Below are 15,183 nucleotides of genomic sequence, written 5' to 3' on the forward strand. Positions count from 1 at the left end.
AGGTGTCATGCCTTGTTTTTTGAAAAGACAGAACTCTGCAATTAGACAGCATCTACTTATAAGTTGACTGTTCTGAGAATTGTATATTGTGGGTGTTGGTGATGATAAAGCTTCTTGGTAGAGGAATGTTGCAAATTCCATGCCTAATCAGTTACATGGGCCGAAGCTGAATTTGTCATCTGTAGTTACAGTATAATTAATCTCCTAAATAATGGCTGCACAAACCTGTTAGACCCGATGAGATGGCTTTGATGCCCTTTCAAAATAGATTTAGTACGTTATATTTTGAAGAAGCACTGCCCAAGTGTTTTGTGAGAATATTGTGTTTAGCATTTTCTCTGTACTCATGACACATTACTTTTCAACCAACCGATCAATTGCCTCTCACCTCCGCCCCCATCTTCCATCTCTCCCCAGGTTTAAAGGAGCAGCAGATTGACCATGGCGACGGACACCAGCTCCCCGCCACGGTTCTTCCACATGCCGCGGTTCCAGCACCAGGCACCACGGCAGCTCTTCTACAAGCGCCCCGACTTCGCCCAGCAGCAGGCCATGCAGCAGCTCACCTTCGACGGCAAGCGCATGCGTAAGGCTGTCAACCGCAAGACCATCGACTACAACCCCTCGGTCATTAGGCACCTGGAGGTAATGGACGTGACATGGAGCATCAGTTATTTTGTGACCAAACTTTTAGGTTCTCTTGTGACCCACTCAATGAACAACCTTTTTCCAGCTACCAAAGCACAGGCGTGTTTCTAGAGAAACTGGACTTTGTGTACAGATTAATGGCGCTGCATTGGATAGCAGCTCAGGGCTCAACATTGTCCTATTTTCCAAGACAAGTAAAATAAAAATCAGACAAATAAAATAAATACACAAATCACTATCAACGTATTTATTCTGATCAAAGGCCAATATTGGAATAATATTCAAATCTGTTTTTCATGTAGGCCTTTACATATATATAAATTTTAAAAGCCTGCATGTCAAAGAGTAGGTAATATGCAGGTGATATTGGCTTACAGCGTCATGTCCAAACCGATGCTGACATGAGGTAGGTGACAGAAAATGTAGCCTAACTTTAATAAGACTTTTAATTACATAAATATAGGCTAAATGCTGGTAATGTTTGACAAATATTATGAAAGATCGAATCCTACTACAACTTCTCTGACGCTCTTTGGCTCATTGGATGTGGCAGGGCTTGCAAACTCACAAATTACAAAGGGAAACCCAGCCACAAGCTGCCCAGTGACGCGACCCTACCAGACGAGCTGAATTCCTTCTATGCTCGCTTCGAGGCTAACATGGAACCATGCATGAGAGCACCACCTGTTCCAGGGGACTAAGTGATCACCCTGTCCATAGCCGATGTGAGTAAGACCTTTTAAACAGGTCGACATTCACAAGGCCGCAGGGCCAGACGGATTACCAGGACGCGTACTCGGAGCATGCGCTGACAACTGTCTTCATTGACGTTTCTCTTCCTCAATAGTGTGCAGCAAATTTTACTATATGAAAAGCCAAAATGAGTATGACATCCTGGCATTTAACGGATACTACATTTTCTAAATGTTATAAAAGCTTAATTTTTTCCCGTACCCAACATTACTACTATTTAGAATGCAAGTACGGCTATTCAGACACGGCCAGTTTCTAATATCCACACGCAGACATGACAATGAACGTGGAAAGCTGTACTTGAGCAATCACTTCCACGTATGTACAGTGCATTTGGAAAGTATTCAGATCCCTAGACTTTCCACGTTTTGTTACGTTACAGCCTTATTCTAAAATCGATTTTTAAAAATCCCCTAACCAATCTACACACAATACCCTATAATGACAAAGCAAGAACTGTTTATGTAAAAATAAAATCAGCTAATTTATCATTTAAAAAAAATCTGATTTACATAAGTATTGAGACCCTTTACTCAGTACTTTGTTGAAGCACCTTTGGCAGCGATTACAGCCTTGAGTCTTCTTGGCTCTGACGCTACAGGCTTGGCACACCTTTATTTGGGGAGTTTCTCCCACTTTTCTCAAGCTCTGTCAGGTTGGATGGGGAGCGTTGCTGCACAGCTGTTTGCAGGTCTCCTGAAATGGTCGATCGGGTTCAAGTCTGGGCTTTGGCTTGGCCACTAAAGGACATTGAGACTTGTCCCGAAGCCACTCCTGCGTTGTCTTGGCTGTGTGCTTAGGGTCGCTGTCCTGTTGGAAGGTGAGCCTTCGCCCCAGTCTGTCCTAAGTGCTCTGGAACAGGTTTTCATCAAGGATCTCTCTGTACTTTGTGCATCTTTCCCTCAAACCTGACTAGTCTCCCAGTCTCTGCTGCTGAAAAACATCCCCAAAGCATGATGCTGCCACCCCCATGCTTCACCGTAGGGATGGTGCCAGGTTTCCTCTAGACATGGCGCTTGGCATTGAGGCCAAAGAGTTCAATCTTGGTTTCATCAGACCAGAGAATCTTATTTCTCATGGTCTGAGAGTCCTATAGGTGCCTTTTGGAAAACTCCAAGCAGGTTGTCATATGCCTTCTACTGAGGGGCTGGCCACTTTCCCATAAAGGCCTGATTTTTGGAGGTCTGCAGAGATGGTTGTCCTTCTGGAAGGTTCTCCCATCTCCACAGAGAAACTCTGGAGCTCTGTCAGTGACCATTCGGTTCTTGGTCATGTCCCTGACGAAGGCCCTTCTCCCCCGATTGCTCAGTTTGGCCGGGCGGCCAGCTCTAGGAAGAGTCTTGTTGGTTACAAACTTCTTATTTTTAAGAATGGTAGATGCCCCTGTGTTCTTGGGGACCTTCAATGTTACAGACATTTTCCTTACACAGATCTGTGCCTAGACACAATCATATCTCGGAGATCTACCTTCGACATCATGGCTTGGTTTTAAATGTAATCTTTATTTAACTAGGCAAGTCAGATAGGAACAAATTCTTATTTTCAATGACGGCCTACCCTGGCCAAACCCGGACGACTCTGAGCCAATTGTACGCCGCCCTATGGGACTCCCAATGACGGCCAGATGCGATACAGCCTGGATTCGAACCAGGGACTGTACTGAAGCCTCTTGCACTGAGATGCAGTGCCTTAGACTGCTGCGCCTCTCGGGAGCCGATTGCACCACTCAAATCATGTCCAATCAATTGAATTTACCGCAGGTGGACTCCAAGTTGTAGAAACATCTTAAGGACGATCAATGGAAACAGGATGCACCTGAGCTCAATTTCGAGTCTTATAGCAAAGGGTCTGAATACTTATGGAAAGGTATTTCTGTTATTTTTAATGCATTAGCAAAAATGTCTAAACCTGTTTTCGCTTTGTCGTTGTGTGTAGATTGAGGAAACTTTTATTTAATCCATTGTAGAATAAGGCTATAACATAACAAAATGTGAAAAAAGTAAAGCGGACTGAATACTTTCTGATTGAACTGTATGTATTTGGCTGAAATGTGTTTAAATGCAAAGACCTTTGTCCATTTTTTTTCGTGGTTCCTTAAATGCTCTCTTTTTCTTGACTGCAGAATCGTTTGTGGCAGCGAGACCACAGAGATTTCCGTGCTATCCAACCAGATGCAGGATGCTACAATGATGTAAGTATGGACAGATAATAGGCTTATATGATTTACAGTTAAAACTGGGATTTTGACCTTATGTTGTCCGTAATCTAAGAAGAAAATATGTTATCAATGAATCTGTGTCCGGGTGTTAGCAAGTTCTTGTTCCTGCCTAGATCTGATAAATGTTGTACCCATTTGTAGACAATATGCTGAAATGTGTTTATTCCTCTGGCTCTTTATTCCTCTGGCTCTTGTAGCTGGTTCCTCCTGTGGGCATCTTGAGTAACCCCATGAATGCAGTTACCACAAAGTTTGTCCGAACTTCCACGAACAAAGTGAAGTGCCCTGTCTTTGTCATAAGGGTAAGTTTCTTTTCTCTCACACTTTCCGCACTTGTTCAGGGCAGACTACTCGTATTTTTCTGAGACCATGTGAAGCCCATAGTGCAGGGGTGTCACTCAATTCCTGGAGGGCTGTGTGTCATCTGGTTTTTATTTCTGTTGATTTTGTGTCCAATTTAAGACCTAGACAACCAGGTGAAGGGAGTTCCTAACTAATCATTAGGCAGGTTTCCATAGACAAAAGCAATGTTGCAAAAAAACATTGCGGCATGTGTAATGGAAAATTCAGCTATAGGAGACATGTTCTAAAGATGGACAAAGTTCTTCTGTTCAGCGGATGGATTTTATTTTGTCTGACTTTCTTCACTGCGACAAATGATGGAAACTGTTTTTTTAAAATAAATGATTGCCGAATAGTTTTGAAGGTACGCGTATCTATAAAGCTCCAGTCCACATTTTAAATTAAATGCCTACTGCTTGCTAAATCATTTTTTTTTTCAACTATAAAAATGTTTATTTGCTGAGGAAGGATTGTCCTCGCTTTCAAGAATGCCTGAATATTTTCGCCTTGCTTTTCTGGTTGGCTGGATGCAAGTCTCACCTTCCAATGCAAGTTTCACCTCCGAATTAGGGCTGGGCTATAAGGCCTAAAAAGCTTTAATTTTAATGTAAAAAATATATATTTTTACTAATGGGCAATTCACAATATACAGTGCATTCGGAAAGTATTCAGTCCCCTTGCCTTTTTCCACATTTTGTTATGTTACATCCTTTTCTAAAATTGATAAATGTATATATTTTTTCATCAATCTACACACAATACCCATAATGACTAAGCACGAACAGGTTTTTAGAACAAAAAAATGATATCACGTTTACATAAGTATTCAGACTCTTACGCAGTACTGTGTTGAAGCACCTTTGGCAACGACTACAGCCTCGAATCTTCTTGGGTATGACGCTACGAGCTTGTCACACTTGTATTTGGGGAGATTCTCCCACTCTTCTCTGCAGATCCTCTCAAGCTTTGTCAGGTTGGATGGGAAGTGTCGCTGCACAGCTATTTCCGGTCTCCAGAGATGTTCGATTGGGTTCATGCCCTGGCTCCGGCTGGGCCACTCAAGGACATTCAGAGACTTGCGCCGAAGCCACTCCTGTGTAGGGTCGTTTTCCTGTTGGAAGGTCAACTTTCGCTCCAGTCTGAGGTCCTGAGCAGGTTTTCATCAAGGATCTCTCTGTACTTCACTCTGTTCATCTTTCCCTCGATCTTGACTAGTCTCCCAGTCCCTGACAATGAAAAGAATCCCCACAGCGTGATGCTGCCACCACCATGCTTCACCATAGGGATGGTGCCAGGTTTCTTCCAGACGTGACGCTTGGCATTCAGACCAAAGAGTTCAATCTTGGTTTCATCAGACCAGAGAATCTTGTTTTTCATGGTCTGAGAGTCCTTCTGTTGCCTTTTGGCAAACTCCAAGCAGGCTGTCATGTGTCTCTTTCACTGAGGAGTGGCTTCTGTCTGGCCACTTTCCCATAAAGGCCTGATTGGTGGAGTGCTGCAGAGATGGTGGTCCTTCTGGAAGGTTCTCCCATCTCCACAGAGGAACATTACATTTAAGTCATTTAGCAGACGCTCTTATCCAGAGCGACTTACAAATTGAACATCATTTTAGAATGATTGAGGCCACTTTGTTCTTGGGGACCTTCAATGCTGCAGACATTTTTTGATACCCTTCCCCAGATCTGTGCCTCGACACAATCCTGTCTGGGAGCGCTATGGAGCGCTATTCCTCTGACCTCCTGGCTTGATTTTTGCTCTGACATGCATTGTCAACTGTGGGATCTTACATAGACAGGTGTGTGCCTTTCCAAATCATGTTCAATCAATTGAATTCAGGTATCTTTTCTTTTTTGAAATATTTTATTTGCTAAGCTAAAAACCTTTTTTCGCTTTGTCATTATGGGGTAATGTGTGTAGATAAATGAGAGACAAATATTTAAATTTGAGAATAAGGCTGTAACGTAACAAAATGTTCTGAATGACCTGTAGAGCCCGATTTAAAGAAATTCGCTTTGTTGCACAAGTAAACATCAATACACTGCATTTCAAACAGTCTGGAATTGTCCAATGAAGACTTGTAAAATTATACCTAAGCTAAATATAAGCCTTCAACCATTAGACCCACTAATCATTTCATTATTTGATCAAAATAGATTACCTGCTTTGTTGCAATAATCACTGATCTGGCTTTCAAGTATGTCTACGAAAATGCCCTTTTTACAAATGTAAATAGAACCATGCACATTGCACATCCACTAATAATGACCAACTTCTGGTAGCAAGCATTGTAGAAAATGTATACAGGTCTCATAAACAATCTCTCAAGCACAAGCCCACTGCTGGTGAGTAGCCAGCTAATCCTTTATGTTTAAAGTCTAGCCAACTTGTATCTATTTGCTTGCTAACAAGGTAGAACAGTTGAACTGTTATGAATGCACCCTCCTGTCCGTCTCCAACTGTTTGAACAGCACAGCCCGTTCCCTTTTAGTCGTGAACTCAAGTGGCCTAGCTACATGGATAAGAAGATGCTTATTTCTCAGAATGTGAACGAGTTGCTAATTCCTTATACAAATGCATTTTTTAATGCTCAATGCGTGTTTATTTAAAACAGACTAGACGGCTTGCACATAAGCCTGTGGCTAAAGTGGTGCTACCAATGCGTGGTACCGCAATGCCGCAGGCGACAAACTGAGCGTTTATTTTCCACAATCGTGTTAATTCTTGATACTCCTGGATTAGTAGGGACTGCTCTGTTGTGCATTTTGGGAGTTGAGACATAAAAAGGGTATTGTTACAAAGGTTACATGTTGGGACATACCTTAAATGCAAATAGCGAGTTGAAACTGCTTGTTGTCAGAGAGGAAGATGTGATCTTTCGTCCCTTTTTTTGTGAGTGTCGGGGGGGAGGGGCTTGGTGTCTGTGCGAGGGGAAAGGTGCACACAGCACAGAAGGAGCGAAGGAAACGAGACCAAGAAGACACACGAAGAAAAATACCTTGATTCTTGCGATACAAGCATTTGGAACATCGTGCTAAAACATACACTACCGTTCAAAGTTGGGGGTCACTTAGAAATGTCCTTGTTTTTGAAAGAAAAGCAAAACAAATCCCATTTAAAATAACATCAAATTGATCAGAAATACAGTGTGGACATTGTTAATGTTGTAAATGACTATTGTAGCTGGAAACGGCTGATTTTTAATGAAATATCTACATAGGTGTACAGAGGCCCATTATCAGCAACCATCACTCCTGTGTTCCAATGGCACGTTGTGTTAGCTAATCCAAGTTTATAATTTGAAAAGTCTAATTGATCATTAGAAAACCCTTTTGCAAATATGTTAGCGTAGCTGAAAATTGTTGTTCTGATTTTAAAGAAGCAATAAAACTGTCCTTATTTAGAATAGTTGAGTATCTGGAGCATCAGAATTTGTGGGTTCTATTACAGGTTCAAAATGGCCAGAAACAAAGGATCTTTCTTCTGAAACTCGTCAGTCTATTTTTGTTCTGCGAAATGAAGGCTATATTCCATGCGAGAAATTTCCAAGAAACTGAAGATCTCGTACAACGCTGTGTACTACTCGCTTCACAGAACAGCGCAAACTGGCTCTAACCAGAATAGAAAGTGGAGCACAACTGAGCAAGAGGACAAGTACATTAGAATGTCTAGTTTTAGAAACAGACGCCTCACAAGTCATCAACTGGCAGCTTCATTAAATAGTACCCGCAAACACCAGTCTCAAGTTACACCGTGGTACGGACCGTGGCGATACGTTGGCACATGAGAATGATTAGAATATGGCAAATATTAGTCAATTCTATGCATTGTGTCCATGCTGGCTTTTGTGGGCTACCTGAGACATGAACCAGTTAGGTGGGAGGGCAGTCACTAATGCGCAAGTTTGGAAACACTTCAACCACTTCCTTTTTATTCGACACTCAAGGTTTTAGCTGAATTTTTTTTGTGTGGGGTGTTTTGTCATTACGTTAAGCTGTTTTTATTCGACGCAACAGTTCAATGGAAATGCAACGTAGCAGCCATTTGTTGCATCTGTTTTCTATGCCAACGTTTTAAATGTCGCCCAAAACAATTTAGGATACGTTTATGGAAACATAGCTCTTGCACTTAATTGATCAATCAAGTACAAGGGATAAGCCAAAACCCACACCCTTGGCCCCACCAGGAATTGAGTTTTCTGCAGAATATAAATGTGCACTTCAGAATATGATTACTAAGTTCAGTCTCACTCTCTTCCTTTTCTTACCTATTTTTGCCTCCCTTTCTCTCCATGTCTCCTCCATCCCTCGTTCATAGTGGACTCCTGAGGGGAGGCGACTTGTCACAGGAGCCTCCAGTGGAGAGTTCACCTTGTGGAACGGACTCACCTTCAACTTTGAGACCATCTTACAGGTGAACATTGAATCCACCCTCCTACAACACTTTACCCATGAACTTAAACCTTTTGGCTCTGCCGCCTGAATACACTTTCTTAAAAAAAGAAGTTGAAGGTTAGGCATGGGGTTAGCGAGTCACCTCTTGGAACCACAAGAAACGTCACCGTCTTCTAGAAATGTGTCTCCAGCCCTGTGTTTTTGTGTCCTAGTGCTCTCTCTGACTGCGTCTGTCTCTCTACACCCCTCAGGCCCATGACAGCCCCGTGCGGGCCATGACCTGGTCTCACAACGACATGTGGATGCTGACGGCTGACCACGGCGGCTACGTCAAGTACTGGCAGTCCAACATGAACAACGTCAAGATGTTCCAGGCTCACAAGGAGGCGATTAGAGAGGCCAGGTCTATACACAATCTACCATTTTCTGTAGTTAACCCCAGCCTATTACTGTTGTTATTGCTGTTTCCCCTGAAAATGATTGATACATGTACGTCTGTGCTGTCGCAACACTGCACTGATCTCTTCTTCTTGCCATCATCATTGCCTGTGGCTCACGATGAGTTGTGTATCTTGATTTTTTCTATACATAACTACTATGTACAGAAAAGGTTGATTTTCACGGTGTTGTTAAATAAAGTGTTGATCTATATCTATATTCAAAAGGTATTGGCGCACGTTAAAAGACTACTGATTTACATAGATGAGCCCAGAGGGACAGAGTAATACCGAATAAAGTTGGAGAGGTTGCACTTGACGTTGCTGCATAGGGAGTTTTGAATGTGGTGCACTTCCACAAGGGGACAGTATTACCCTCTTATGGACACACATAGGGTCTCCATACACACACTGTACCACAGTCCCATGGTTGGTTTGAAGTTTTTTGAGATGTAGGCAAATGCATATCTACAATTCCCACCTTTTGAATCCACCAATATTGCCACCCCCATGTTGTCTCCCGTTTAATTTATCCCAGTAACAAAACCCACATCCACAAGTGACCCCATAGCTTCTTGAATAAAGACTTTATTTCTGTTGAACACGCAACCAAATTTCCTCTGGGTTTAGAGCAGTTGGCTATCACCCTTCACTTATAATTCCTATGCTACCCACAAGGTCGCTTTGACCACCCACCTTCCCAATAACCCTGGTATATTCAAAGTTAAAGATGCACTATGCAGAAATCGCTCTGCCATTGCTTCGTTGCTAAAATTCGAATAGTTTGCCTAATTGTCAGTTTGTGACAAAACAAGCAAGTATAGTGTAGAGTATCATTGTACCATCTAAACCGCTGTGAAATATTGCATTTTCAGCTGTTTGAAGCTTGTGTACAAAACCGAAAGTAAAAGATGCAAAAGCAAAACTTTAAGAACGGGAAGTATAGAAATAGTGCACATAGAAGAAATCTACCGCTTCTTAGACTTGCTTTCAATGAGTGACAGATCTATGACACACTTTTCTATGTGCATTTGGTTGGGTCAGCCAAAGAGTTACATATTGCAGCTTTAGTATCTTCATTGAATGGGGCGGTGGAGTTAGAGGGATTTATTGAATAAAGGTTGCCATTGTGTATATTTCTACCTTTGGTGGTGGTTGCCTTCATGGAGCTTTACGAAAATATTCAATAAAGATCATGAATAGGGTTTTATGCTGGGTTTATCTCTGATCTAAAACAACTTAAAGCTTCACTGTTGAATACATCATTTCTCAATGCCACCACTTATTTTCTTTGACTGTTAATGTTTGTGAGACACTTTTACTGTCTTGTTGTTAATGTTTAACGTGCATTGATTCTCCAGGACCAATTGAAAATAAAGCGTCTCAGGGCTGTGGCCATAGCCCTGAGGAAATTGTGACAGGAGGAAAAGGGCACTGCCATCATACAAGCATTGATGGCTATGCTCCAAAACTGAAGATTGCAATTAGGGAACTAGTCAAGAAGTTCCTCAGGTGTCTGTTATGTCAGGTGTAGGCTGTCTTTGCTGTTGGTATGAGTCAAGTTCGGGCCTATAGGCTGGGTGGTCAGGGGGGCTCTAGTATGCTAGCTCATCACCATGTTACAACTGTTGCTCCAACTACAGATGGAGCCATATTATCTGATTGACTAACAGGAATGCACTACCTCATGACGCTGTAAAAAAATAAATCAGTTTGTCTGTTTTCAGACCTAGGCCTAAGCAAATCTGGAAATAATATGATGCCACCGCTTATCATTTCCATCATTTTGTAAAGTGTATATTGCTTGATCCACAAAACATCTCTACAGAAGTCCAGTTGGTCAAATACTACTGCTCTGTAATCTCACACTAGACATCCGAGTTACATTTTCCCCTAGCTTCTACTTGCTTGTGTGCACAAATCTGATTTAGTTCATGCGTTGTGGCCGTTTCACAAGGTCTAGTGGAGGGCAAGGCGGAGCTTTCGCCATATTGGCTTCACCTTTCTGATCACCGCCGTCTGTAAACACTGAAGGGAATAGGAATAGAGGTGGGTAGGACCGCAATGGGACTGACTAAGAGTTGTTGAAGATCATGAATCACTTGCAGATATCGTGCATGTTGATAAGAAGGGTAGGTTTTAGATTTCATTTAGAATTTCAACAGAACTTCGATTTTTAGCTGGCTTGCTTACTGTTGCTTTAGTGTAAGGCCAAGACAAATGCACTTATTGGTAATTTGTGGTGGAGTATAGATGGTAATGCTTGTGTAAACTGAGAAAGATTAATTTAACTTGGGTCTAGTGTGAAGCTTGCTTTTGGGTTACAGTTTAGCCCTGATTGTGTGTTTTTCATTTTTATTGTTATACATATTTATGTGGACACCTGCTCATCGAACATCTCATTCCAAAATCGGGCATTAATATGGAGTTGGTCCCCCCTTTGCTGCTATAACAGCCTCCACTCTTCAGAGGAAGGCTTTCCAATAGATGTTGGAACTTTGCTGCGGGTACTTGCTTCCATTCAGCCACATGAGCATTAGTAAGGTCGGACACTGATGTTGGGCGATTAGGCTTGGCTCTCAGTCGGCATTACAATTCATCCCAAAGGTGTTCAATGGGGTTGAGGTCAGGGCTCTGTGCAGGCCAGTCAAGTTCTTCCACACCGATCTCAACAAACCGTTTCTGTATGGACCTTGCTTTGTGCACGAGGGCATTGTCATGCTGAAGCGGGAAAGGGCCTTCCCCAAACTGTTGCCACAAAGTTGGAAGCACAGAATTGTCTAGAATGTCATTGTATAGCTTTAAGATTTCCCTTCACTAGAAATAAGGGGCCTAGCCCAAACCATGAAAAACAGCCCCAGACTATTATTCTTCCTCCACCAAACTTTACAGTTGGCACTATGCATTGGGGAAGGTAGCGCTCTCCTGGCATCTGCCAAACCCAGATTCGTCCGTCGGACTGCCAGATGGTGAAGCGTGATTCATCACTCCAGAGAAGGCATTTCCACTGCTCCAGAGTCCATTGGCGGCAAGCTTTACACCTCTCCAGCCGACGCTTGGCATTGCGCATGGTGTTCTTAAGCTTGTATAGGGCTGCTCTGCCATGGAAACCCATTTCATGATGTTCCCGTCGAGCAGTTCTTGTGCAGACGTTGGTTCCAGAGGCAGTTTGGAAGTCGGTAGTGATTGTTGCAACCGAGAACAGACGATTTTTACGCGCTTCAGCACTTGGCTTTCCTGTTCTGTGAGCTTGTGTGGTCTACCACTTCGTGGCTGATCCGTTGTTGCTCCTAGACGTTTCCACTTCACAATAAGAGCACTTACAGTTGACCGGGACAGCTCTAGCAGGGCAGAAATATGATCAACTGACTTGTTGGAAAGGTCGCATCTTATGACGGTGCCACGTTAAGTCACTGAGCTCTTCATTAAGGCCATTCTACTGCCAATGTTTGTCTATGAAAATTGCATGGCTGTGTGCTCGATTTTATACACCGGTCAGCCACAGGTGTGGCTGAAATAGCCGAATCCACTCATTTGAAGGGGTGTCCACATACTTTTGTATATATAGTGTAGGTGTTTCATTTTGGGTAGATACATTCTAGTGTATTGACTCAACATGTTAGTTGTGGGGAAAGACTGTTGAATGAAATAGTATTTGTATTGAGTTTCCATTACTGGTCCGGTCAAGTTTTGTGAATTTTGTTAAATTGCCACTACACAGCTTGATGGGAGAGGTTGCTGTTGTGCCCGGGAGATGCCCCCCTAAGTGGTTGTACTGTACTAAGTTGTACTAGGATTTGACGCTGTTGTAAACCCTGGGAGGCCAACTGTGTCTTCCTGCATTGTTGATTCTCTTCCTGCCTCACTCTGTCTTCAGTTTCTCACCTACGGATAATAAATTTGCCACTTGCTCTGATGACGGAACCGTACGCATCTGGGACTTTCTACGCTGTCACGAGGAGAGAATTCTCAGAGGTATGTTTTCTGTTGAATACACATACAGCTGTACCTCATTGATACACGCCACTGAACACTGACTCAACCCCCCCTCCCCCCCCCCCCCCGAAAAAGACACTCCTGCAGACACTTTTTGGTGACTGCACTGCAACATGTACCTTTACTGTAACCATAAGTCTGAACCATCCATGAACACAAACCTTGGTGATTGTACAGGTAGGCCGAGCCCAACACCAACTAGGCACGTTGCATGAGCATTGACTTTTAATTGTATTTTATATAATGTAGCTAGACAGGCTAAAGCTAGTTCAGTTTCCAAACATATATGTCGTACATAATGTATTTTACGTGGTGACGTTGGTTAGTAACAGGTTATTATTCCAATCGTTTTTTGAATTAGTGAAATAATTTGGGCTCTGCAGTACGGAAGCATTGACGTTTAGCATGCTATCATTAGCATATTTATTTCATGTTTATTATTTTTGATACACCATTCTTATGGCGTTAGATAAACCATAGCTAGGTTTTTGAAGGTGCAGTTACAGTTCACACCACTATCTGCAGTAATGAACAGCTGCTTCTTTTCATCTAGCTAGCTAGAAGTTTAAAATGGAAGTTCATATTTTGCACCTTCATTTTAGATGGTTTCTTAATGTTTTCCTTAATATTGCTTTCTGTTTCATGGTTCTTCCCCTGAAGTAGTCTATGGGCCAGGAGAAACTGTAATCCATGGTTCATTTATTTATTTATATATATATATATATATTTCTTTTAACAGCTACCACAAACTTGAGGTAATTTTTGCCACAGCCAGCTAAAAATCTATGGGAGTAATGGGGCACCCGTTAAAAATGGAATGGCCAGATAGCTTAATAATTTGGTTTGATGTTACTTAAAGGTGATTTGAGAAAAACATTTTTTTTTTCCAGGAACCGCATGTAACCACTCCCATTTAGATTTTTAGATAACGATGACTAAAGTTAGCTGAAGTTACTCTATAAAGAAACCGTGGATTAAATGTTGTACTGGCCCATCGACTACTTTCATGAGCAACTATCTTACATTAAGGTGTACAATACTGAACTTTCCCTTTATTGTTCATCTTTCAACACCATTACATGCACTACTACAGTGCATACGGAAAGTATTCAGACACCTTGACTTTTTCCACATTTTGTTATGCTGCAGCCTTATTCTAAAATGGATTAAATACTTTTTCCCATCAATCTCCACATAATACCCCATAATAACAAAGAGAAAATAGGTTTTTAGAAATGTTTGCAAATGTCTAAAAATAAAAACAGACCTTATTTACATAAGTATTCAGACCCTTTGCTATAAGACTTGAAATTGAGCTCACGTGCATTTTGTTTCCATTGATCATCCTTGGGATGTTTCTACAACTTGATTGGAGTCCACCTGTGGTAAATTAAATTGAATGGACATGATTTGGAAAGGCACACACCTGTCTATATAAAGTCCCACAGTTGACAATGCATGTCAGATCAAAAACCAAGCCATGAGGTCGAAGGAATTGTCCGTAGAGTTCGAGACTGGATTATGTCGAGGCACAGGTCTGGGGAAGGATACCAAAACATTTCGGCAGCATTGAAGGTCCCCAAGAACACAGTGGCCTTCATCATTCTTAAATGGAAGAAGTTTGGAACCACCAAGACTCTTCCAAGAGCTGGCTGCCCGGCCGAACTGAGCAATCGGGGGAGAATCCCCTTGGTCAGGGAGGTGACCGAGAACCCGATGGTCACTATGACGGAGCTCTAGAGTTCCTCTGTGGAGATTGGGAGAACCTTCTAGAAGGACAACCATCTCTGCAGCACTCCAACAATCAGGCCTTTATGGTAGAGTGCCAGACAGAAGCCACTCATCAGCAAAAGGCACATGACAGCCCGCTTGGAGTTTGCCAAACCAGATTCTCTGGTTTGATGAAACCAAGATTGAACTCTTTGTCCTCAATGCCAATCGTCACTTCTGGAGGAAACCTGGCACCATCCCTACGGTGAAACATGGTGGTGGCAGTATCATGTTGTGGGGATGTTTTTCAGCAGCAGGGACTGGGAGACTAGTCAGGATCGAGGGAAAGAGGAACGGAGCAAAGTACAGAGATCCTTGATGAAAACCTGTTCCAGAGCACTCAGGACCTCAGACTGGGGCAAAGGTTCACCTTCCAACTATACAATGACCGTAAGCACACAGCCAAGACAACGCAGGAGTGGCTTCCGGGACAAGTCTTAATGTCCTTGAGTGGCCCGGACTTGAACCCAATCGAACATCCCTGGAGAGATCTAAATATAGCTGTGCAGCGTCGCTCCCCATCCAACCTGATCTGCAGAGAAGAATGGGAAAAGCTTGTAGCGTCATACCCCAGAAGATTCAAGGCTGTAATCGCTGCCAAAGGTGCTTCAACCAAGTACTGAGTAAA

At 42.5% G+C, this 15,183-nt stretch overlaps 1 protein-coding gene across 5 annotated transcripts in view; it reads left to right on the top strand.

The window, feature by feature from the left end:
- Positions 1 to 15,183, top strand: part of wdr33 (WD repeat domain 33) — a 41,383-nt gene that overhangs the window by 2,698 nt on the left and 23,502 nt on the right. For all 5 annotated transcript variants that reach the window (XM_055867615.1, XM_055867618.1, XM_055867616.1 and 2 more), the window contains exons 2-7: positions 418 to 645; positions 3,524 to 3,592; positions 3,817 to 3,921; positions 8,276 to 8,371; positions 8,604 to 8,755; positions 12,667 to 12,764. In XM_055867615.1, coding sequence (XP_055723590.1) covers positions 442 to 645; positions 3,524 to 3,592; positions 3,817 to 3,921; positions 8,276 to 8,371; positions 8,604 to 8,755; positions 12,667 to 12,764 — 724 coding nt within the window. In that variant the 5' untranslated portion in view covers positions 418 to 441. The remainder of the gene's footprint in view (positions 1 to 417; positions 646 to 3,523; positions 3,593 to 3,816; positions 3,922 to 8,275; positions 8,372 to 8,603; positions 8,756 to 12,666; positions 12,765 to 15,183) is intronic.

The sequence above is a fragment of the Salvelinus fontinalis genome, chromosome 17 (assembly GCF_029448725.1).
Source record: "Salvelinus fontinalis isolate EN_2023a chromosome 17, ASM2944872v1, whole genome shotgun sequence".
Classification (NCBI taxonomy): domain Eukaryota; kingdom Metazoa; phylum Chordata; class Actinopteri; order Salmoniformes; family Salmonidae; genus Salvelinus; species Salvelinus fontinalis.